General features: G+C 39.6%; 1 protein-coding gene across 1 annotated transcript in view; it reads left to right on the top strand.

Annotated features, from left to right (window-relative positions):
• The window catches only part of NCOA2 (nuclear receptor coactivator 2), a 123463-nt gene that overhangs the window by 74377 nt on the left and 22716 nt on the right, over positions 1 to 26370 (top strand). Inside the window, exons 5-14 of the mRNA XM_075704548.1 lie at positions 816 to 993; positions 2420 to 2605; positions 3477 to 3578; positions 3675 to 3815; positions 7165 to 7312; positions 9488 to 10757; positions 19769 to 19979; positions 22967 to 23176; positions 25194 to 25409; positions 26059 to 26188. Coding sequence (XP_075560663.1) covers positions 816 to 993; positions 2420 to 2605; positions 3477 to 3578; positions 3675 to 3815; positions 7165 to 7312; positions 9488 to 10757; positions 19769 to 19979; positions 22967 to 23176; positions 25194 to 25409; positions 26059 to 26188 — 2792 coding nt within the window. The remainder of the gene's footprint in view (positions 1 to 815; positions 994 to 2419; positions 2606 to 3476; positions 3579 to 3674; positions 3816 to 7164; positions 7313 to 9487; positions 10758 to 19768; positions 19980 to 22966; positions 23177 to 25193; positions 25410 to 26058; positions 26189 to 26370) is intronic.

Raw genomic sequence — 26370 nt, 5'->3', positions numbered from 1 at the left:
AACCAATCAGCAGAAATTACTAGTTTAGACACTTGCTCGCAGAAACTTTAAGTCCTTTGGAAAACCATGGAGCTGAGTTGAAGAGGTGAAAGTCTGGTTCCTGTTCCCTGGATCATGTGTGGACCGAATTAAACTGGTGTCAAATAAAAAAAATGAAAGCAGTCTTGGGAGTAGGGACTAAAGCTGCACCATCGTGGATGCTCACTGCCTGCTCTCAGCTCCCTTTGCCCTTCTCTGCTTTTAACCCCTCACGTTCCTGGCTGCATGGGGCCTCACTTCTATGAAGATGCCTTGCTGGGGATGTGGACAGAGCCTTTCTCTTTCTGCCAGTGTTTTCCTTGCCTTATGTCAGCACATCGTACGATGTTTTCCTGGGATCAGTCTCCCTGTGCTGCATAGAGGAGTGAACAGGCTCTGGATTTAGCAGAGCCAGGTTCTGGTCCAGGTTTCCAACTTCATAGGCAGGCAGATAGGTAGCAACCTCTTCCATTATGTATGTTTGTTTGTTTGTTTGTTTGTCGGGGGTGGGATGGTGGTGGTTTGCTTTCATGTGTGGGTTTCATTATTTTGCAAGGGGTGCACCTTTCTGTGCTTTTATACTGGTTTGGCGTAAGATTAGATGCTCTATCTGAAATGTGTCCTTTGCTATTACAGACAAGAATATAAGAACTGGGATGGATGCAGAAAGATTGAGCTATGTCTTCTGAAGGAAATACTTTTTTTCAGGATATCTTGTTGTTAATCTGATTTTTTGGTATTGTGTTTCTCTCTCTTTCTCTCTCTCTTTCTCTCTCTGCTTTTTTTTCCCCCTTTAGGCCCTAGATGGGTTCTTCTTTGTAGTGAACCCAGAAGGTAATGTTGTGTTTGTTTCTGAGAATGTGACACAGTACTTGAGGTACAACCAAGAAGAGCTGATGAACACAAGCATATATAGCATCCTGCATGTAGGGGACCACAATGAATTTGTCAAAATCCTGCTGCCAAAATCTTTAGGTATATACCTTTTCCTCATATCATACCATTACTTATTTAACTTTGGTTTCATAAATCAGTGTTTCAATAACTTAAGTTAATGTCCTTCAACTACTTACAGTTTCATCATATACACTCTATTTATTTTTAATGTATATATAGGCTGTATGAATGATTAATATTATTCTCAAAAGCATCCTCTATTCTCTTCAGATTCTCCTTTGTTAAAATTACTCTTAGTAACTCTTGTTAACTGATATTTTTAATGGATCTCCAGAGTAAGTCACTAAAAGACAGCATTAGCTATATGAACTGTCTGTTAGTTCCCTGTCTAGGCTGGTTATTCTAAGAGTGGCCCAAGAAAGGGGCCATAAAGAAAAACCAGAAAGCTCCTTATGCTAGAATTTTTATTTCAACGTTTTTAGTCTCACCAATATTTGCCCTTATCTTTCAAAAACTGTTTTTGTTAGTTGCAGCCATTTTTTGCATTTATATTAATATTGGTTTTAATGTCACTGTTTTTTGGAGGAGGTGAAAAGAAAGTCAATACTAGGCACCTCATTTACTCACAGCAGTTTAAAAACTATTATGCAATTCACTTTAGCATTTTATGACTTTATTTATAAACCCCTGAAGAATCAAAAGTGTAACACTTTTAATGGCTAAACCCTATAAATTACTGCCTTTATTGCATTTTATGACTGAAGAGGGCAAGTGAAGAGTATTTTAAATATGACCCTGCTATTTCCTTATGCGGTGTTACATTAATTTGCTCTGACTGATGTCCAGTACCTATATTTGTGCATCTCAGGATTTTGTTTCCTTTTTTACTTGTCTTAAGCACTGTGTTAGGCTTTAGTTTTATCCATCACTGCATCCAGGTCATTCTCATCCCTTCAGTCTTTCCCGTTGTAGCTGAGACTATGTGTTTCAATATATTCCTGATTGTATTGTTGCTTCCTGTTTTTATAAATACCTATTGGTTTCTTTTCTTCCTATTTCTAATCTGGACACAGATTTTTATACAATGCTGCTGTCTCTTTTGTATTAATCACTTATAAATTCAATGGACAGATCCTATGTACTGCCTTATTTCTTCCAGGCATATAAATTAACTTGATCTACCCAGTAGGCTTTTCACTGTGCTGTATAACTTTCACATGCACCAATATTTAGACTTTTGTCCTGCTTTTCTACTACGTTGTTATGAGTCACTTGAAAAAAACATGATAGCTGAACAAATTAGCAGTGCTCTTAAAATATGAGAATTTTATAAATTACCTTGTTATGTGCTGGTTTGGGCTCTAATATTAAAAATAGATTGTTGTTGTTCAACAAGCTTGTTTCCCGACCAGTTTGCAAAGCACCTTGATTAATTTCCTGTGGATAAGCAGCAGAAAGGACTGCTACCAGATTTATCTCACTATATGATCTTTTCTTTGCTCAGTGAACGGGGGATCTTGGTCTGGTGACACTCCTAGGCGTAATAGCCATACCTTTAATTGTCGGATGCTAGTGAAACCTCTTGCTGATTCTGAAGAAGGCCATGATAACCAGGAAGCACATCAGAAGTATGAAACTATGCAGTGCTTTGCTGTTTCTCAACCAAATTCCTTCAAGGAGGACGGTGAAGGTAATTACTGCTTTCACTTCGTGTTAGTATTTTCTCTTTCCATGCTGTTGTGGGACAGCAGTTTCGGTGCAGCTGGTAAAGTGAGGTAAAGTTGATTAAGTGACTTCTTTCTGAATCCTGAAAAATTGTAAGTTTTTTCCTTTTTCATTTAACTGTAAAAGTGTACTTGTGTCTTGGATTGTGAGTGTATACACTCGCATGCACCTATTTGTTAAACCAATATAATTGAAATTGAGATTAACTCTGTTTACATTAAAGAGATATCCTAGTTTTATATCACTGCAATTTAAGAAGAATGTAGCTGACTGGGAAGAAAGTTTCGATTTTTTGAGTTCTTAGAATTTGAAGGCAATTGTGGTTCACCATTTCCTTTCCCATTTACTACTTCAGCAGGTAAATTTTAAGTATTCAGATAAGTAAAAATGGCTTATTATGAAGCTGCTTTCTCAGGGACAGCAAGCATTTGGGGCATGTTTAAGAAATGTGGCTTAGAAGGTACAAAATGGTGAGTGTTGAAGAAATGTGCTCTCCGTGCGTGCAGAATATCCTTTTTTATTACTTACCTCCTGAGTGGTTCAGCTGCTACAGGTATATGCATAAACACATGCCAATAATTATGGACTGTGGTAGAGTCCTTGATAATTTTTATTCCAGAAAAGAAAACAAACCTACCTCTCCTGTGTTGTTTAATGTTGTACGAAAATAATGAAGATGTAAAACCGCTGAGTTATGTCTAGCCTTTTATTAGTACAAAATCTATTCTTTTCGTCCAAAAAGATTTAAAGAACTTTTTAAAAATACTTCTGAATTGTTTGTGGAAGCAAAATCTTCCTCTTCTGTACAAATTACTGAAGTAACATTTTTCTTTAAGATTTGCAGTCTTGCTTGATTTGTGTTGCAAGAAGAGCTCCAATGAAGGAAAGACCACTTCTTCCTTCATCAGAGAGCTTTACTACTCGCCAGGATCTACAAGGTATTGTGAAATAGGATTTTTTTTTTTTTTTTTTTTTTTTTTTTTTTCTTTCCTCAAAGGGGAAATTGCTGTAACAAATGTTTTATCTAATATCAGGTAAAATAACTTCACTGGACACAAGTACCATGCGAGCAGCTATGAAACCTGGCTGGGAGGATTTGGTGAGAAGATGCATTCAGAGGTTCCATTCGCAGCACGAGGGAGAAATATCTTTTGCCAAGAGGCATCACCAGGAAGGTTAGGTTTCATATTTTTAGCACTTTCTATATTTAAACTGTTTGTCATTTGTATCTCTTGGTTGTTTTCTCTTTGTTATGTTTACATGGAACAATCAAAGGCTACTGACAGTAGCCTTTTTCAAGCTGGTTTGCCTAACATGCTGATGGCTCTCTCTAGAGAGGTTTTGTACCTTTCTCCCTGTTTCTTTTAGCCTGCTTGTTATAACTGTGCCATATTGGAGGGTGCTTTAAATCTTCAAATTGTCACAGTTATTTTAGAAGGAAAGACCCTTGCGTGTTGCCCACCAAAACACTCACTACCCATTATTCTTCAGAACCTCAGCTCACACGTTGCAGTTCATTGGCCTGTATTCCTTTTCCTTACAAAAATGGACTTTTACTTTCACGTTTCCTGTGAGAAACACTAAGTGTGAATTATCAAAGATGCAGCACTTGTGCTGTCTGGAAACCTACATTGTTGTACTGTATCTAGCTGATAAGTGTTATAGGATGCACCACAAGCGCATCTACTCAGTCAGGATTATGGTACGTAAGATGTAGGAGAGTACTGCACTGTGAAAGGTTCGCCATGAGGCTTCCATGGTAGTGACTGGGTGGGGATTTTTCTTTACATAAAGATGCTGCTAATTCTAGTGACACAGATCCAAATTACTAAAAAAACCCCAACCTTTACAGTTCACAGGAAGGTCCTTTCAAAACCAATGGAGAATAACTGGAACATTTCCAGTGCAGGAGCATCATTCTTTGGGTTCATGTTTGTAGAACAGGATTTAGAGCTGGCCTGTAACAAATAGTTGCCATGGTCATTAAACAACTGGCATGCTGTCTTGGAAACTAAATTGTAACTAGAATCTCAAATTTTTCCACCAAATACACACAAAAAAAGAAAAGTCGTGTGGCATTAGTTAAATATTCTTTAATATGTTCTGGGAATGTGGGTGCACAGAAATACTGTGATATTTTAGATAACGGCTTTTGGGGTATATACAGTAGGAGTGCTAAAAGTTCACAGCCTTATGCTGTGATTTCAGAAGGACCTGAAGAAGGTGGTATGCAATTAAAGTTACAGCAAGGGTTTAGGGAACACTGTCAGGTAAAGGACCTGTCTGTGCCAAAGGTGGTTTAGGAGCTTCTGTTATGGCATCCAGCCACTTGTTACTTCAGTCCTCTTCAAATAATTCCTGACCAAATTAGCAACTCCTATATCCAGTGCTGAGGTTTGAGTGGGTCCTCTCTAAGCTATCTGTGAAGTGATAAAAATATACGTGTTTTGGAGTATACACTGTATCATTCTGCAGGAGAGGCTTAGGATCATCATATAAACTGTAGAATTAGTCTAAATGAGAGGGGCTCTTTACTTCTTGTGGAAGTGAAGAGAGTGAGTGATAAGAGGAGGGGGAAAAACCTCTGGAATTGCTTTGCTGCAAAGGATCCAGCACTAGAGAGGAATAACGGCTGAAACGTTTCCTTCCCCTGCCCTGCAGCATGGAGAAGAAAAACAAGGCATATCTTGGGCAGTAGTATCTTTGCACTTGACTGAAGAACGCCTTGCATTTTTTAAGTCATTATGGTTTGAGAATAGAAGCAAAGGAAGCAGCAGTCTCCTACATGTAATTCAGTGTTACGGTGCAAAAAAAAAATTCAGCATTAGCTTGGTAAACAATAAAGAACACAAAGCTTTTAAATTAGCTCTCAGTGTAAAGTGCAAAATATATGGTAAGCTTTTATTGGCCACAGTCAGAAAAATAGCATTTCCTCAAGAGGAATACGGAAACATTCTTGTTTGCTTAAAGAATTAGTTTGGAAAATGATTTAAGTAGAGATTTCACTTGTATCCTGTTGGCATTGAGTACTGGAATTTCCTGATGTGGTATATGCTAAAGTTAAGAGCTTTGGACCTTCTGGTGCCCAAAGGTTAAACTGAAACAATGACATACCTAACAGTGAAATTTTGCTTTGTATTGTTTCACAGTTGTAGGTTTTTGTTTTTCTTTACATTTTTACTCTGAAAAAACCCTTCTGGTTGTTTAAATTGTGCTTCCTGTTTTCTCACTGCCTAAATAATACTTTAAAGCCTTGCAGAACAATATATAACAGTGCAGGGGACAGGGAAAGAAAGTAATCATAACCAGTCCTGCAAGGCTGAAAATCTGGTAGCTCTGTAGAGGAGACTATTTAATAAAGCCACACTTGGAAAACCGTGTCATTTCATTACAACAGGAAATATTAAAAGGCAAGCAGTGAAATGAAGATCAGATTATACTATTAATTAAAAAAAAAAAGAAACAGAACCAAAACCACGGAAAATGTGTATGTATGAAAAAATGGGAAATTAAGTGTATTTGTAGTGCTTCATTCCTCTTTTTTCCCTAAACAATTACATGAAAATTCTGAAGTTAAGCCTTTTCCTCCTGCCATATCTGCAATCCTAGTGTAATAGCTTTTGGACTAGGAATTGAAAATGATCGGACTTGTTTCATTGATGGCAAAGAGTGAACAGTAGAATAAATGTTTGGAGATTTGTTTTTCCATAACATGATTTTCATTTTTAATTAAAGAAATGTCACAGGGGTCTACAGAAGTTAGAGAACTGAATTTGTTGAAGTTCAGATTTACACTGAAAACTTAAGGGCTACAGAATATGTGCACTGAAGTAAACCCCAAACCTGAAGTGCAGCCATATCTAACACTGGGGAAGACTAGCATAGCCCCAGTGTTGGTTTAGGTAATTGTATTTGTAATTTGTTTGAGCTGTATATTTTTGTATTTGTTCTTTAAAAAGTAATAATTTCTTGTTCCAGTTCTTCTAATTGTTCTCATGTAAGAGATTTATGTACTTTTTAAATCAAGTAAGCAGTGAGAATAACTGTTACAAGATAATTTAAGCAGGCAATAAGGAGGAAAAGATACAGGCTAATGGAAAGAGATGATCTAGAAACTAAAGGCATTTATATTAATCATCGTGGTGTAGATGATACAGATGAAAAAATATATGAGGAAAAAAAGGAGTTAGACACGTATTTGATGAAAAGTGAAATGGACATCGAGGACTTCTTCGTCCACTCCTGAAATATTGTATTGCATAGTATCTGTCCTGTTATTGCTGTCACTCGTTACAGGTTTTCTTTTGATCACCCTACAGTATGTGGGATCCTTTATTTTATATGCATCCCATCTATGTATTTTCAGAATTTTTCTTTGTTTTCTGTTTGTTTGTTTGTTGTTTAAATTAATACAGTACCTGTGGTATCAGTCCTGATGGATTTAGAACATCAGATATTGAGGAACTAAGCTACCTGTACTATAGTTTCTCATTAATCTAATTCTGTTATTTTGCTTGCTTGCAGTGCTGAGGCAGGGACTAGCGTTTAGTCCTGTTTATCGGTTTTCCTTGTCTGATGGCACTATCGTTTCTGCCCAAACGAAGAGCAAGCTCATCCGTTCTCAAACGACTAGTGAACCTCAGCTTGTAATCTCCTTGCATATGCTTCACAGGTAATCCTCACTGGTTTATTACACCCACACTCTGCAGAGAGACAGGGAAAGTAAAAAGTTGCCAAAGCAAATAGATTGTTTAAGGCTGATAGACGTTCAGTTGACCCAGCACTGATAGCATGAAAACAAAGTAAGTTTTTGAATTCAGTGCTTACAGCAGGAAAAGACTGTAAGATTATTTCAGGACTTAGAAATGGCATGGTGGATTTTCACATCAAGATCTTCCATTAAACATAAAAAATTTCCTTATATCTCATGTTCTTAATTTTAGTATTTTAATTTCCTGTATTTTGCACAGTAGACACAAAAAAGTTACCAAATGTAATTAAATGTAGAAAACTTTGAAGATTAAATTCCTGTAGTTCACAGTCAGTCATATGCTGGGCCTGGGTCTTCTTTAAGGAATGTGTTATGATTATTAGGACTGCATTTTAGACAAACTGCATATTTTAATTCCCTGTCTCTCTTCATTCCTTGTCTTTTCTGGTGCTTGGAGTAGTGTCTTTGGTATGCCCAATCCTGAGAAATGCCACCACTATTAGTTTTTAAGAAAAAAGGCACAGGCAGTAATATGTTGAAGGCAAGGATAAGTAATCGCTGACCTCAGAAATGCAGCGTAAAATTTGAATTAAGTCATTGCATGTCCTGGTATACTTGTCTCAGATTTTGTTTCAGGTTTTATTATAACTACAATGCTGTTGCCCTGTATCCACAGTCTCACTTTTTTGAGAGTAGGAAAACACCTCTAAACATAATTAAAACTGAAACCATTTTACAGAGATTGTAGATTTGGAAACTGACCTGACCAAAAGCTGTCTGAAATTTGTTTTCTTTGGATTACTTGGTATTTCACAAAGTGCTAAATTTTAAATTTAAAAAAGCACATTAAGTTAAAAACGGTACTTGCAAATATTCTTGCTTTTTTTTTTTTAGTAGAGCACTGGTACTATTGTATTTGTAATAAGGTTTTAAAAATCCACCTCTCTTTTTATAGTTAATGTCATTCACCTTTGCCTTTACACCTAAGGTAACAAATACAGAGTAACAAGCTTCATTATTCTGTGTGCTTCAGTTCTTTCACTTCTCATGCTTTAGCAAAATGTGAAGGTTTATCTGCACTTACCCTGTGCAAGCGGGAATGGTTTTCATCTCATCGAAAAGACATACTAGGAATGTTCCATTAATATTTGTTTTTGAAAGTCCAGAGTTGATTTGATTTTTCTCAGAACCTAATTTTTTTCTTTCTAATCTACTTGACTCTGTCTCTTTTATAGCTTTTAGCATTTGGGAATATGTCTGATTTTTCTGATTTAAGTTTCAGCCCAGAAGTAAAAAGTATATTGCATTCTCCCATAAACTAATTAAAATCTACTGAGGAAAAGAGAAGTGATCTCCAGGTGCTCTCACAAGAGCTTTTTCTCTGTGCGTGTGTCTCTTCTGTTTCCTCTGTCTTATAGCCTACATCTCTAAAATACGGGTTTCAGCTCCTATGTGTGTGGGGTTTTTCCTGCCTTCTCCTCTTTTCCTAAATGCCTATGCAGGACTGAATTGCTAACAGACTGTTCCTATTCTGAAGCAGTATCCAGTAGTTCTCTTGGCTCACATGCTTTTTTGGAGCGGTATTGAAGTACTCTGGCAGTGTAGAAATGCAACTTTTTCAACTTAACTTTCACTATGAACTTGGTGGGCAAATAGCCCACTCCAGGCTTGTGGTGGGGCTAACTCATAGAAATTCAAAACTCCAACAAACAGCTGTCCACAGCTGTCTTGTGAAACATGTATTTGTTTGGGTCATATGTTTCAGATAAGATTTCTCTTGGTTCTAGAAGTTAGCTGTTGCGGAATTGTAGGGAAGAGCTATACATTAAAGGGAAAGAGTCTGAAATGATAACCTATCTGCATTTCTAATGACTGTCATTTAAATGAAGTATAATTTTGTTTTTCCTCCCTTCCACTGATTTGTTAATGAGGTACTGAAAAACCATACTGTTAATGTGCAGCCATGTTGGGAGTTGCATATCACTTTTGTCAAATTGTCAATTTGTTTTTAATTGTAGGTTTGTTGTGTTATTTTAAAGCGAGGTTTGGGGTTTTGCTTCTTTTTCTGTAATGTAATTGCAAGTTGGCCACTGTCATTTTAGCTAATGGGTTGTTTTTCTTCCCCTTGCCACATAGAGAGCAGAACGTCTGTGGAATGAATCAGGATTTGACTGGACAAGGAATGGGGAAGATACTGAACCCGATTAGCTCCAGCAGCCCTGCCCATCAGGCCATGTGCAGTGGGAACCCAGGTCAGGATATGACCATCAGTAGCAATATAAATTTTGCCATAAATGGCCCAAAGGAACAAATGGGCATGCCAGCAGGCAGGTTTGGTGGTTCAGGGGGAATGAACCATGTGTCAAGCATACAAGCATCCACTCCTCAGGGTAGTAACTATGCACTAAAAATGAATAGCCCCTCACAAAGCAGCCCCGGCATGAACCCGGGGCAGCCAAACTCTATGCTTTCCCCAAGGCATCGTGTGAGCCCTGGAGTGGCAGGAAGTCCTCGCATCCCACCCAGTCAGTTCTCCCCTGCAGGAAGCTTGCATTCACCCGTGGGAGTCTGCAGCAGCACAGGAAATAGCCATAACTACACCAACAGTTCCCTGAACGCACTTCAGGCCCTCAGCGAGGGCCACGGCGTTTCTCTAGGATCGTCGTTGGCTTCACCTGACCTAAAAATGGGAAATTTACAAAATTCCCCTGTGAATATGAATCCTCCCCAGCTAAGCAAGATGGGAAGCCTGGACTCTAAAGACTGCTTTGGACTATACGGGGAGCAATCAGAAGGTACAACTGGACAAGCAGAGAGCAGCTGCCATTCAGGAGAACAGAAAGATAACAGCGATAGCAACATGCCACCGGTTGTCAGTGGCGAGAGACCTGATGGACAGAATAAACTGCACGACGGAAAAAGCCAGACAAAGCTCTTACAATTGCTGACCACCAAATCAGATCAGATGGAGCCTTCGCCTTTGTCCAGTACCATGGGAGACGTTAGCAAGGACTCCACGGGAGGGTTGCCTGGGTCTGGTTCGGCACACGGAACCTCGCTCAAGGAGAAGCATAAAATTTTGCACAGACTATTGCAGGACAGTAGTTCTCCTGTAGATTTGGCCAAGCTCACAGCAGAGGCCACAGGCAAAGAACTGAACCAGGAGTCCAGTAGCACAGCTCCTGGTTCGGAGGTGACTGTTAAACAGGAGCCAGCGAGTCCTAAGAAGAATAATAATGCACTACTTCGCTACTTGCTAGATAAAGATGATACTAAAGATATTGGTTTACCAGACATACCCCCAAAACTGGAGCGGTTGGACAGTAAGACAGACCCTTCCGGTAGCACAAAGTTAATAGCTATGAGGACGGAAAAAGAAGAGATAAGCTTTGAGCCTAACGAACAGGTAAGCAAATCTTTGCGTTATGTGTGAATGAGATGTTCTAGGCCTGCATTCCTGCCATCTTAATTTTTTCCAGACTTCCTCTAAGAGTAATTTCTTGACACTTCAAGAGACTGTTACATGTGTTTTGAAATCCAGTCTCTTCACTCAATTTCCCAGTCGGTGTTCCTACGTTGTGTTCATCACTGTCTAAAAGAACAAACTCTGCCTGGGAGGAAGTGGATAACACAGGGACTGAATGCTGGGGAACCTTTCCCAGATGGTAGTCAGACAAAGAGAAAATACTTGTAACTGTTGGTTAATGCTAACTTATTGACAGCTTTTCCCATAGACTGTTGCTGAACTGCTGTGGGCTAGATGAGCTCTTGACCTAGCCCAGCATAGCAACTACACTTCTCCCATGTAAAGCAGGTTCATGCTCAAGGACAGGAGTTGTTTGAAAGGACTGATACCAACTTTGTATTACTGGTCTTTGTGCCATACTTGACCTGCAAATTCAAATCAAGGCAAATAGACTTCCCTTGTTTCTGTGCCAATTGGGGGGGGTTTGTTGGTGGGTTTGGTTTAGGGGTTTTTTTACTTAAAAAGTTTTGATATTCCACCCCAAGTTCCCGTGGATCATTAATTGTTCAGTGCAGAGATCATGTCTCCCTGTGCAAGGTTATCGGCATTGAATTTTGCATTCAGAATTTCTTTGCATGATTGCTTGTTGCCCTGCTGCCCAACATACTAATAGACTATATGTTTTTAGGACCTATGCTAAAAAGTGTCATTTCACTGGCCTTCATGCAGAATTCACTTTCAAAAAGCACCAGGTTCACATCACCCAGAATGCTCCAGTTTTCAGAGCTTTGCAAGAAAAAGGGATGTAGCAAAAGCGATTTGCTACTTCAATGTTACTGTTTATTTTATTTAGAAAATGGGTAATTACAATATCAATTTTAGTATAAGGCATTTTCTGGGGAGTTTATAACTAGCTGGAGTTAATGATCCTTAGCTTTGTCCTACACTATCAACTCTCCCAGCTGGTCATTAATCCCTAGGCAGTGCCCTGTGCATGAAGCCTTAGTTTGTAAATCATGATCAGATCATACATTGTGGAAATGTTCATGACTCTCATTCACAGCCATATCCTTCACTTTTAAAATACTGTGTATTTTTAATGTGTGGACTGGGTTTGAGCTTGTTTATTTTTGTGAGTCTATTGGGTTTTTATTACTGTGTGTATATAAATACATCATTTTCTGTATTTTCTATATTGTATTTTGAGGCTGAGGAGGGATAGGCAACATTTGCTTAGCCCTAAGTCACAGCATTGATTTTTTTTTTTTTACTTTGCCCTTTCGTCAGTCACTAACCAGTAGACAGTTCTTTCAACAGTGGTTATAACCAGAAAACATAGAGGCCAAGCATGCCACTACAGTGTGGATGCAACATTGTTAAATCTCAGTTACCCAAGCGTCTCCTAAGGTTACTTCACTTCTTGTGTTTCAAGCAAATTTAACAGCCATTGACATTATGTAGAAGCAATTGTGGTTTTTCAATCCTTCCCATGCTTTAGGGGGAAACGGAGCCAAATTACACTAATTTCTACAGGGATTAATCCTCAAGCCTGGTTGTTAGTTTAGTTCTGAATACAGCTACTATTTTGTAGTGCCTGTAGAGGGAGGGCTTAGATTCTTCGTGAGAACTTATGCTTTGTTAGGCTTGCAAGACACAGATATCAAGAAATTCACAGCTAAACTGGCAAGAATAAACTATTGTAAAAATATCTAATAGATTTCAATTCCTAGTTCAGATCCTGCACATTGAAGCCAATACTGGATTGAAGGCAGAGATCCTTCAGTCCTCAGTATTTGACACTGGACAAGAACATAGAATTTGGTAATAACCAAAAAGATTATGTCTGTCTAAGTAGATCAAAATCATGGCCTTCACATGGTTTACTCCCCAAGAACTAAATTTCTAAAAGAATTAAAATTCCCTCTTTCATGCTTTCTGTGGAGTAGGCAAGAAAGAGCTTAGCTTGTGAATCTATTCGCAAAGAGCAGGTTTTGTCCTCTCTAAAAGTTAGCCGTCCAGTCCAAGGTAGTCCTACGAGCTCCTTTTATCATTGATAGAAAAATAGAAAAATACTCCAGGATTTTTTTTAATCTTATCCCAATGTGTGTCTAAAATAGGGAAGGTAAGCTGCTCTCTAGTGATGTTCCCATTGACTAGTGGTAGCCTAGACAGCTAGTTTAAAGTAGCTGCCTTAATTTTTCATGACTAAAGATAGGCAAGTTGCGTCTCACCCTAAATGTAAACATGTAACTATAAGACTGACTTTAAAGAAAGAGACTTCAGTGTCTACAAGCATTGCCAACCTCAAGCATTTGAAAGTCAGGTCCTCAATATTATGAACTTTGTAAAGTGAATAGTCTATTCATTTTTTTTATTTTTAGGCTTCGTGTTTCTGAGGTCGGGGAGGGATTTGAGGGGGTTGGAGTATGTGGACTATGGATGTATTGCCTTTTCTTAAAATTTGAAGATGGAGGTTGTCTCCCACGAGAGAGGGAAGCGGAGATACAGGGAGGTCCAGGAGTTGGGGCTGTTCAGAAAACCACGAAGCAGTGCGGGAGTCATGATAAAGTGGTAAGGGCTGAAGTGCTGGGGCTTCCTCAGCACCGAGGTAAGGGGAAGCCAGTCCTGCAGCTGTGATGGAAAGCTGCTGGATAATGACAGAAGGGCTTTTGTTGCTCCCATTGGTTGTAAATAGAGTTTTAAAACCTACTTAAAATGCAGCGAAACCTGGAGCTGAATAAACAGGAGAAGTCCAATGTGGAGTAGGAGAGGAAATGGTAAGGAATAGAAAATAATGTAAGCGTTTATCTAGCTGAAGGCCAGGCCTTTAAACAAATAACCACTTTACCCCAATTATAAAATCACTGAAAATATGTAGCATCAAAAACTCTTCAGCTTTGGAAGACGGTCTCCCACAGGAAGTGCTCATTGCCTAAATTTAGATCAAAGCTGGAACTATTTAGTACAAGACTAGAACACAGATTCTTGTGCTAAGTTCTTCCATCCTCCTGCGTCCTTCCCCCCCCTCTTCCTCCCGTATGTAAAAATTAGCCATGTGCTTGTGTTACCTATTTTGCAGGTTTATTTAAAACTTCTCCTCCCCGAGGAATGTTGTATTTTTAAAAGTAATTAGTCACTGGAGTGTGCAGTTTCTCTGGAAACTGCAGCAGAGCAGCAGTGGGATGGCCTCTGCAAGGGGCATCGGGGTGTTGGGAGGCAGCAGAGCCATTACGTTTTCTCCTTTTACTTTTTGTGTGACTTTCTGAGCAGGAAATGCTTTGAAGTGCACCACTGTACTAAAAATAGCAGTCTTCTAGGTAGTGTGTTTAAACATACACTTCTGCAAAGAGCAGCAACTGACAGGAAGCCTTTCTCAAATGGCAGAGAATATTTCCAGTGCCACCGTACCTTTTTCTCTTCCTTGGTGGGATGATGGTTATCAAGCTCTATTAGTCTGATTGCTATTCCAGTTAAGGCAGCTGTGGGGGAGAGGATGAAAGAGACCTGCTGGGGAGACTCAGCGGAGCTTTTCCTACAGCACCAACAGTAGTAGGACTGTTGCTATCAAGCACCACAAGTGCTCGTATCGTTCTCCACTATTAAAAAGGGAAGGCAGTGGAAACACGAGTCCTGATTTGCTACAGACTTGGTTTATAGGGCATCCCTCAGCAGTAAGGCTGTGTTTCCCTGCTGGCCCGCCGGCTACTGTGGAGCTGCCACGGTGGGACTTCATCCCACACCCTCCTTCCCTGTGCCCCACTGCTTGTGCTCTCTCTCAAAAAAGCCCCTCGTTGTGCTTCTGGCTGCTGCCAGCACACGCTGCTGGTTGGGAGCGGCCCGCGTAGTGGTCAGCAGGTGGTCAAATCTGACAACGACTGGCTAACAGCTTGGGGGAAGGAGAGTGAAATTGGAGGGGGTCATCAGAGAAACGTCGTGCACTGAACCGGGTCAGGTATTGCCTTGCTATGGAAACATTTTGTTTAGCCATATTGTTTTGCGCTGCAAAACTCTTCTCTAAAATTGGGTGCGGATTATTATATTCATATTACAGATGAAGAAACTAAGATGCAGAAATTTGAAGTGGCTTATTGTCTGAGAAAGCACTTGGCGTAGCGCAGAGTAAAAGCCCTGTCTCCATAAGTGTACTCTCCTCTTTTTTAGCCAGCAGACAATATAGACAGCCTATTTGTCTGTCAGGGACTTTGCAATGCCACAGTATGCACCAGTGCTGTTCCAGAAATCATCTTAAGCATGTACTTTTTTGTCATAAAACTCAGAAATTGTTCAGGTGTTCCTCACGCACTTTTGTCAACTCTGCTGTCTTCTTGCTTTATGTGGAAACCGGTATCTTCCAATACTAAAATATTTTCTTACACATGCCCCTCATCTTCCAAAAACCTATTTCTTGATGTCCAGAATCCATTAAATTCATGAAGGACATTGGTTCCTTCTTGAAATTCTATCAAAACCCTAGAATGGGGATTCCATTTTCTGAATGTCTTTCAACTAGAGTTCTGTTTCCAGAAGTTAGTAGTAGATTAGCCTGAAAATACAATAGGATTTCTAGCCAATTGTTTGTTTAATGCAGTTACCAAGGGAAAAAAAAAAAAAAAAAGCCTATATTGATTCCACTTTTGATTTACTTTTTCCTTCTTTTTATAATCCTTTAGTTTATGGCCAGTTTGGAGCAGGGATTTGGTTTTGTTTACCTTTTATGGTCAAATGTTTTGCCCATGCTACAGAGGGAGCTAACGAGCTACCTTGGGGTTTATATAAGGCAGATACAGTTTCAAGTTGTGTCCCCACCAAAAGACATCCTGTTGTAAGGAAAAAGGGCCAGATGCCTCTGTCACACGTCGTCGTAAAGGAAATGTGTACATGTACGAAGTTTGGAATGCAGAGTCTCAGTGCAAGCCATGGGCATTGCCTGTGGTGGAAGGAGATCTCCAGAGAGTTTAGGATCTTATCCAGTCCTTTACAATCCATGGAAGCTAGACTTTGACATAGAAACTTTTGTAAGCCAAACTTCTTGTTGAGGTGTTACTGCCTTTTAGTAGGCAGTTAACACTTTAATCTACCTTTCTCTACATGATGGTGATGAGTACTTTGAAAGTAGGTACTTTTTCAAATGCAACAATATTTCTAAGCACAAATGTTCTTATGTTTTCTGGCCACTTAGTGTCCCAGTTCTACAGAGATTGTTGTAATTGCATTGCTTAGTGAAAATATGTGCACAAGAACTTTCTTCTGATGCTTAGCACTTTATCAGGCATATTTTTTTTTAATGCATGACAAATAATTGTTTTACAGGGGGGTTAGGGTGTGCCTTCTATTTACATAAAGTTCAATTTAGACCATTAACAAAATAAATACAGAATATAAATAAAAGCAAAATCCCATAAAACTAACCAAGTAAATATTTTAATGCTAGTTTCTGCGCATATGGTGTCATTCAAGAGTGAGTCTGGAAAGACTTAGGCTAACATCATAGCTTAGTGTTAATTCTAAATCTATTTTGGAGCTTTTGCAGCAGTTCAGAACCCTCATCTCATGAAAAATAAAATATTTGGTATTGATTATGTTAAGCAAAAAAAAGGAAGGTTATGTATTTGTGTTGTTATAATACATCTGTTGTATTTGGCCTTTCTTTGCCACTTCCTGAGAGGGATTAAAAGCATCTTGGGGAGTGCAGTTTTCTGACACATTTGGATCAATATGTTCTTCTCTAGCTTTGTTTTGGGTTTGGTTATTTTTTTACATCTGGTGTTTAAACAAAGAATTGCAGTAGCCAGAATGTTAAAAAAAGAAGAAAAAAAGACGGAAAGTGCTGCACAAAACCAAACAAAAAAATCCCTGCAACATGTAAAAGTTCCCTTCACTGTTGTCTCAAATCTCTTTAATGAAGGCCATATGTCTTAATTCCCCCAAAGAGTACTGAATCATGCTTCTATAATTTATGATACTCTACATCAGTCTCCTCTACTGGCTCAGGCAGTCTTCTTCTACCAGATCTCTCAGTGCTCAAAATGCGGCTCCTATAAACATCGCTCATGACTGTCTCTCAGAGCACCTTTTTGAATCTGCTTGCCACCTCTCCGCACAATGATTTAGGCTTCCTATAATCACATTTGATTCCTCCTTGCTCTACCTTTTCTGTTGGTGTGCTGTGTCCATCCAACTGCTTGCAAGTGCCTGGAAGGCAGCGAGTTAGCAGGGGGATTTGTCAAGAGCAGGTAATGTCGGACAAGCCTGTTTTCCTTCTGCAAAGAAGGTAGTGGGCTTTTTGGCATAAGAGCAGTAGCGTATGCCATGTGTCTTGGTTTGAGTAAAGCTCTTTGGCACTCCTTCGCACGGCATTCTCATAAGCAGATTAGAGATGCATGGTCAAGACGAAACTGCTGAGTGGGTAGGAAGCTGTTTGGAAATCCTTACACACAAAGTAGTTATTTAAGGATTCACTGTCAAAATGGAGGTGCTGCAGGAGGTCGTGCAGCACCTAGAGCTAGCTGCTCAGTGTTTTAGTTAACCCAAATGACCCAATGAAAGAATAGAGCGTATGTTTGGTAAAGCTCCGTGTGACACCTGAATGTCTGCAAATACACTGGAGGACAGAATTCAAATTCAGCTGCAACCAGCAGATATGGAGGAAAAATCTTAGGAGAACATTCAGGATGAACAAATGCTATTTATTATAATTAGTCAAGAATAATGTCACAGAGGTTTTTTTAAAAAAGGAGGGGACAAGTGGCTAGATAGGACTTTTTCAGAGCTGTGTCTAGGGATCATAGGGATCAAGATGAGTGAGAGTCAGTAACGTCAGGTAATTAAAAAAAATCACAGCCTTTTCTGAAATATGCCATCAGAGTGTACTATGTGTAGAGTAAATTTTCTGCTTTACTCAGCAGTTGTAAGGCTTCATCTTAAGTCCTGTTCTGGACACAGCACTTCAGCAAAAGTGTGGATCAACTGAAGACAGTCCACAGGAGCAACAAGAGTAACGAGAGGTCTAGAAAACAGGTTATATGCTGAAGAAAATTCAACAAGTTGAGATTGCTTATTAACTTCAGCTTAAAACCCAAAAAGGCACATGTTTTCAAATACAGAAAAGGTTAGAAAAAGCAAGGGGAACACAATTTGCTCTCCAGATTCAAAATACGTCAGGAAGGAAGGGCCTGAATTTCAGTGAGGGAGATTTTGCATTGACACTGAGGAAAAAACTCAAATAGTAAGGATGGCAGAGTGCTGAACCAATTCCCTGGGGAAGCTGTGGATTTTCTGACGCTGGATGTCTTTAACAAGAGGCTGTATGAACTTCTGTAGGGAATGGCATGCACTGATTTTGCCTTGAGGCTTTAAATTTCTTCCAGTCCTCTGATTCTGTGATTTCCTACCATTTTGCCAGTAACACCAGCCTCCATGTGGGTACGTGTTGCCTTTTAATGGAGTAAACTCTTTCCTCTGGCACCATGTATTGCGATCTATAAGACTAGGAGGTGATGTGGAAGGAGTAAAGAGCAATACCGTGTTTATCTGCAGCCAGTCATCCAAAAAGAGTATGTAGAGAGATAACCTCGAGGCATCTTAGCTACCTTTGAATAAACCAGCTGGGCTTCCCAGGAGCAGGTTAGCTGTGGCAGCAGGAGTTTAGTACGGACTAACGTGCAGTGTTTCCTAGCTAGGCTGTGAGAGCCTCAGTAGGTAGTTTAAAGCCATCTCAGGTATTTCTACATTATCCTGTGATCTGCAGCGTAAGCTTGCACTCGCTAAGTAACAAGTTCACAATGTGCCAGTAGCACAAAAAAGAACAGAGAGAATTGTATTTCAGTTGTGTGCATGTTTGTGGTGTTATTTCTCGGTTCCCCATCCTTCACGGCTGGCTGCTCACTCTCTGCCTTTCTTCCGTCATTGCACATTTCCTAATGAAGGCGCCGATTTTGAGTAGGTTTTTGTTATAAATACTGTCATGAAATGTTTCCTGTGCAACTTGGTGGTAACTGAGACTGCATTCCCTATTGGTAATTATTACCCAAAAGAGTTTTACCCTATGTAAAAGTTTAGGAGTGGAGAATATACTTGTAATGATTTCCAAATTTCAGTCAGAAAAAGATTTTAATTCTGAGGGTTTATAGACCAAAAAAAAATACTGGTGAAAATCAACATTTTTAAGAAAAACATGCAGATCAGTCAGTAATTTATGTTAGTTTAGGATGAACTTATTTTTTTCCCATCTTTATTTCATGGCAACTTTCTACTGAATTGAATGTAACGAGATTTCTCTTTTTTTTCTTACTGTAGAGAAGTTATTTTCACAAGTTGTGAGCAAAATAAATTCCTAAATCTAGTAACTAGTTGACAGGTTTTAATTTATAGAACTTCATCGAAATGTGTATTTCTTGCCAGTTAACTTATATAGAGTTATTCATTGTTAAGGTTTTGAATGTTACGAAGGAAATGCGTATGGGGAATTGTTTTAGCCATGAAGCAACTTCTCCATCGTATGCTTCTAATCAAGTCATAAAGAGACTAGAAATATGACTGTACTGAAAGGAATATTGGTTATACCTACATAAAACCCCATCCTCATCACTGTTGGATCTCTTCCCCTGCCAAATTATCCCGGCTGTCTGCACCGCTCACAGAGCACACAGGCAGAATTTCCCGTTTTCCCGAGGTACAGATCATGTGGCTATCTGTACGTCCCGATGCTGGGGTTTTGAAGGGGTGCCAGTGCCACACCGGCGTCCCCAAATGCAAGGCAGACGAGCCCTGGGAAGCCTGCACAGTCCCTTTTCAACAGCTTTGTGAGCTTCCTCCACGTCGGGTTTCTTGCAGGAAGCATCCAAAGCCGGTGCAGGCGTAACGCTTGCGGGCTGCCTGGCTCGGCGTGAGCAGGACGCCAACAGCAGGCGAGCAGCGACGTGTACTGTGAGTTTGTGGGTTTTTTATTGCAGCCAGGCAGTGAATTGGATAACTTGGAGGAGATTCTGGATGACCTGCAGAACAGCCAGTTACCGCAGCTTTTCCCAGATAGCCGCCCAGGCGCGCCAGCAGGCTCAGTCGACAAGCAAGCCATCATCAATGACCTCATGCAGCTCACCAGTGACAGCAGCCCCGGCGCGGCTGTGGCCACCCAGAAACCAGCAATGAGGATTTCACAGAGCAGTGAGTCCGCTTTCCGCGCGCGTGTAGGCAAAAAACTTGCGAACTCCCAAAGCGGCGGTCATAGACCCCCTGGGTCAGCTGGGGAGGAACCGGGCAGCTCCTCGTCCTGGCGTGGTCTTGCGTGATGACATAGCGCCATCTGCGGTCGTCCCATTTCGAGAGACGTGAGGAGGTTATATCTAATTCACTCAGCACCCTGGAAGTCCATGCCCTCTGAGGAGTTTTAAGGGGGACCCTTAAGAACTGAATGAAATGAATAAATGAAACGTCCCCTGCTGTGGTTATAGGTGATGCTGCTGTTGCGGGGGCTTTGGCGTGGAGAGCATACGCATTTTGTTCTGATGCAGGTCGCCCCTTTCCAGCGGCTCTTTCAATAGAAGGCACGAGATAGGCTTTCCTAAGTGTGAAGGGGAGTCGTCTTCTAAAACCACAAGATTAACAGAAAGACATATGATTAAGAGGAATGCCCAAGTTTAATTTGAAATTGTGGCTTCTAATTGAGTCACCTCCAGCTGACAGTGTTCCTTAACTTTATTAATTAAGTTGCAAATCAGCGTTGAAATGTTGGTCTACCACCATAGAATAATGGAAAGTGGGCAAGACAGGAGTCTCATCAGCTATGAATGCTGAAAAAAATAGCATAAAAAGCCACTGCTTCATCTTTTTTCTTCCATTGGCTAGGATGGCAGCACCTATTTACTTCTTTAAATGTACACTGGTGGTTTTTTTAATAAAATGTAGGGCTTAGATAACATTTTTAGCCATTCTGATGATATTAAAATAACACTGTGCCACTTTCAAATTAACTCAAATTATTACTTAGAAATGTTAAAATGCACATTCATATTAATAATAAATATAAATGCTTAAATTCATATTAAAACCACTATAGATCCTTACATTATCATTTGTTATCAGTGTTGCTCAGAGAAAGATGCTTGGATTTAATGTACTCATTTTTGTAAGTATGGGGGTACTAATAGCAGCAGCACATAAGTCAGAAGGAAATCTCTGTGCTTCTGAAATCTTTAGTGTATTCTTTCTGAAGCAAGTTCTGCTGGTTCCTTCCACTGTAGCCTTTTGGCTTTCCAGAGTTAACCTGGCTTTAAATCTGCTTTCAAAGCTACTGGCAGTACAGTAACAGTATGATTGTAAATGAGAGTGTCTTGGTGGTTAGTAGCAGTTCTGTAAAAGCAGCATCCTGTTTCCCATGTAAATTAAAACCCTAAAACTTTTGCCCCCAGCTCAGTCTTGTGTCTGTGCCTGATTCCCCTAGGGAACTTCTGCCTTGTTTTCAGTAGAAGAGCATACAGAAACAGGTGCACAGAAATAGTGAGTGACTTCTCATATGTTCCCAGAAAAGCCGTGTAGAATGAATGTCAAATCATTCACAATTCCAAAATGTCTGGGGTTTTAAAAATTTTTTTTCTGAAGAAATAACCAGCTTTCATTTTACAGGTTTTACATTAAATACTTAAAATATTTTTATCTGTTTGAAAACTGCTAGATTTGCCAAATTGCTGGAGTTTGTTGCGTGGGGGGCAGGGAGCCTCCTTCAGTCCCATCCTGACCAAGAGTAGAATATGTGATCTGAGCACCGTCACATCTCATCAACTGTGTTGTTATTTTGTGCTGCATTTCCAGCTTTCCTTCTTGTAGGATCAGTGGGTGCTGGCAAAGCTACCCATATGATAACTTAATCATTTATGTGACTTTTCAAACTTCTGGGGCAAACTATTCTGAAACTGTCACTGAAGTTGGGTTTTTGTTCAATCCTTAGACTTTATGGTGCCCCTAAGCTTGGGAAGGTCATTTTTGTCTAAGTAAGTTTTGTTTGCTTGTTTGAACAGACAGTCAAGACAAAATTTTGATCTCACAGTTAGGAATTAGGTGGATGTGATGTTACGTATTTCCTATACACGCATATAAGCAAATTCACCCGGCAGAGAACTTAGATTTAAAAAATAAATGAAAAGTATCACTACTTTGATCTAAAATAAAAAAGAAGTTTTTTAACTTCTTTATAATGTGGTGAATATAAAAATGCAGAAGTTGCTTTAAGGATGCCGTTATATCAGAGACTCTCCTAGGGGAAGCTATCAGAAAGTACTGCAAATAATGATTTCACAAAAACCGTTAGTTTATTTGTACATATTTTGTTGGTATGATTGGAAATGGAATCATAGGCACAAGGTCAGTGTTTGATTCATGTTTGAGAACTAGTTATGCACATAGGGGATGCTTTCATGCATTGGAACATTGCCCAAACACCAGCTGAGCCAGATGCTTGCTGGTCAAGGTCTGAAGTTCACTTTTCTGAGACAGTCTGCAGTTTTCTTTGCAGAGGCTGATTTTAAGAGCACGAAACACCTCAACAGAGGAAAATAGTTATATAAAGGTGACAGTAACCATCGAGCATGGTTCTGTTTACTGGAATGTTATGGTGGCACAGCTCTTATTCTGGACCACTTCTTGTTGCTAAATCATGGAAATATTTGGTTTTATTAATGACCAAAGAATGTAAAAAAAATTTAAGAGGGAGATGTAGAAATGGGGCTACAGGATCTGATATAGACTAAATCTGTCCTTAATTTTGGTGACTTCTTCAGGGGCACAGCTTATGCTGGAAAACTTTCAAAACTGAGATAATTCCTAACAATCTGCCTCAGGATGACATCTGCATGCAATTACAGTCCTACTAGGTATAAGATTAATTGGCAGTAGTATGCACATCACATAGTGGTATATTTTGCTGTAGTGGCTCTTCTGTCAGTTTAAAGTTTTAAAAATATATGTCATATCTGTTTTAGTGTCAGAATGTTCCATTTTGAAATTTACATAAAAATGTCAAGAAAGGATGTTTCTCAGACAGATATGGAGTGGGTAAATTATGCAGCATTAAATAGCTCAGCCCAAGTGCTTAAAGTGTGTACAAGTAAAGTTTCCATTCTTGTAACTTTGCTTTTTTCTTTGCTCCTCCTGTCTAGCTTTTAATAACCCACGAGCAGGGCAACTGGGCAGGTTATTACCAAACCAGAATTTACCACTTGACATCACACTGCAGAACCCAACAGGTGCAGGAACTTTCCCATCCATAAGAACGAGTAGCCCCTATTCAGTGATACCTCAGCCAGGACTGATGGGCAGGAATGAAGGGATGATAGGAAGTCAAGGAACTTTAGGCAACAGTAGCACAGGTAAGATGACTTTCCATGTTTTTTAAATATACCTGAGTAACAGCATGTGTAACAATGTTGGCGTTATTACAAGTAAGGGTTATAAGTACTTTCCAAAAAGACTGGAAAAAATCAGGTTTCATGGGCTGTTACGTATTGGCATATTTATTTTGAACTTCTGTTTCTGCATATTTTTAGTCCTGCTCTTTTTGCACTGCTTTTCACCTACCTGAAAACTTCTAGATGAACTCATTGTATTGGCAGTTAGAGTCTGTTCACATCAATGTTCAAGATTCAGCTGAGGCTTAAATTGGTAAAGATCCAATCTTTCTGCCCCAAAAAAAGCAAATAAATGAACCACTTCTCTGTGGAGGTAGTTCTTTCAAAACAAAACTATGAGCAATACTGTTGCCCTTATGATGTGTATCTCTACAGACCTTGGTTTTGCCCTCGGTTATCCTTTATTTATTAGCCTTAGTTCTCATTTTAAATTAAAGAAATGCTAATGTTTTCATCATTTTCTGAAACATAAACTTTTGGGGAACCATCTGATGTTGCAGTGCTGTTGCCTCTTGTCATGGATTGTGCCTAATATGTGGTGCATTGATTTCTTCATGTTGCCCTAATATTGTACAAAGATACCATAGGGGGTTTCACAAGGAAAGTCTGGCTGATTGGCTTATTTCAACTAGCACATAGTCTGAGATTGTCCAAGTGTGCAACAACCACTAAGAACTCTGAGTAACTACATGGGTATTGTAAGTCCTTTCAGCTGGCTATATTCACTGTCAAAATTTTATATTTAGTTTGCATCAGTATTACAAAAGACGTGCTGCCAGACACTCAGATATCCTATTTAAGCAGTTCAGAGGTCAACTTGTAGTCTTTCAAGTGTCCTATTACGTTCATGTTCTGTATACATGTTAGAGGATGTTATTCGTCTTATGTATACAAGTTAGAGAGTATTATCTGTGTTCCTGCCATTTGCTCTAGAACACCACATATTTCAGCTGATAGAATATGTACACAAATAGAACAAACCTGAGGATGTAACACTGAAGCAAATTTTATACCGCAGCTGAAACAATTACTCTCTTCAGAGGGTTTTTCTCCTTGGTTATATATCACCAAATAATTGAACTGACGAGGAATAATTATTTGCGTGGCTTTTAGTATTCATTTAAGGATGTTGCAGAATGCAACTGGAGAGAGCAGTAGTCCAATCTGAAATCAGTGTTTTATCTGCTCTCTTGACTCTATAAAATTGAAACGCGTAAACACTATGAATGCACGTCTTTGGGTTTTGGGGGTTTTTGTGTTGGGGTTTGGTTGGGTTTTTTTGGCTACTGTCAGAGTATAGTACTCTATATATTCCAAGTGTAAATAAACTGTATCAGTTGTTTACAGTAGATGTAGGAGGACTTCCCCTAAAATAACGGTAATGAACTTCAGCATCTATCGGAAAGTTCCTGTGAGTAATTTCCCTGCACTGTATATTGGTGTGAAATTATCTGGGTGAGCCTTGAAGCTAAGAAGGCTCTAGGTTCTGAATGAAAGGACTTGCCAAAAGATGTTTGTAGAATGCGAATTTAAATTTAATCCTTCTAATTTGTAAGTGTGTGTAGCGATAACATGTTGTTACTCAAGTCTTCATTCTCACTTAGCGCTTGGAAAGTAAAGCACTGACACACACATCAGCAAACGTGATTCATTTCCTGAGGAAGGAAGTTAGGGCTATCCACACACCCTCGGCACCTGTTGCAGACTACATGTGGGAACACTTACTCTGAACAGCGTTTCGGAAATGATAAAAGGATCTTCCTCATGTAAAATGTATAATAATCTCCAGTCCCTTGACTAAGCAGCGTAAGGCATCGTTCTGTAGCTTTGCACATCTGGACGGGCAGTTGTGGTACAATGTTCTCTGAGTGAAACTACTGCATTTTCGTCGCTAAAAATGGAGCTTATCAGGCAGTTGTAATGCTAAAGCTGTTCTGAATCATGTGCTGGCACCCAAGTCTGTTTGGCTTTTGTGCAGGAATGATCGGTGGCAATGCCCCTCGGCCTGCCATGACGTCTGGAGATTGGGGAAGCCAGGCTCCTGCCGTGAGGATGACCTGCGCGCCCACAGCTAGTGCCATGAACAGGCCGGTGCAAGCAGGCATGATCCGCAACCCCACAGCCAGCATCCCCTTGAGACCCAGCAACCAGCCTGGCCCAAGGCAGATGCTTCCATCTCAGGTCATGAATATGGGTAAGTCAGGGCGCGCGTGGAGTTGTGCTTTTTGGCATACACTGGATTGTCAAAGATGAAGCAGAAAAAAAAAAACAAAAAAGAAAAAAAGACTCACTTCAATTATAGATTTGATGAGAACCATATTCCACGGTGAAAGTTGCCTGTGGAATTGGGAAGGAAGGTGTGTAAAACACTAAATTTTAACACATATATTGATATGAACAATTCCTGCTACTCTGTAGCTCCACAGTGGTGTGGCTAAAGAAGGACAATATGAAGTTGCTCTTGTTTATTAAAGGGGGGGGGGGGGGGGGTAAGAGGAAATGCTGGGAACATTATCATTGTTCTTGGACACTTATAAAGCAAGTACATTATTATATTGACTCTATATGATGTCTTTTTTTTATGCTTATCTTACTAATTTTTTGCATCTGTAGTGTCATATCTGCTGTTTTGTGGTTTTGAGCCACTTTCAAGTTCTCGTGTTATTTTCTCAAATTTTAAAAGCAATTTTTCATTAAAAAATCATGATGCTTTTAAGTGTAACATTACTGAAGTCTTAATGTTTTTGTTTGCTTTTACAGTAATGTAGATAATTCAACAGAAAGAATCAACATGAAATTAGATTCTTTTGACAAAAGTTATGTGGTTATTTTTACTTGATTAGGGCCATCCGAATTGGAGATGAACATAGGAGGACCTCAGTACAGCCAACAGCAGGCACCTCCAAATCAGACTGCACCATGGCCAGACAGCATCTTGCCTATAGAACAGGCAACTTTTGGTAATCAAAACAGGTGAGTCTTACTGTCACATCAAAACATGGAGAGATTTTCCAGACCCGTATTTTATACGCCTCATGGAAGAAAAGCCCGACATAAAATACTTGCCAAATATCAATTTAATATTATTTATTATTTAATACATCAATTTAATGCTTGTAGTATTTTATACTCGTGCAATGTATACATGTTCCAGT

The sequence above is a fragment of the Pelecanus crispus genome, chromosome 2 (genome assembly GCF_030463565.1).
Source record: "Pelecanus crispus isolate bPelCri1 chromosome 2, bPelCri1.pri, whole genome shotgun sequence".
Classification (NCBI taxonomy): Eukaryota; Metazoa; Chordata; class Aves; order Pelecaniformes; family Pelecanidae; genus Pelecanus; species Pelecanus crispus.
Note: the sequence above shows the minus strand (reverse complement) of the source record. Positions and strands in the feature narration are given on the sequence as shown.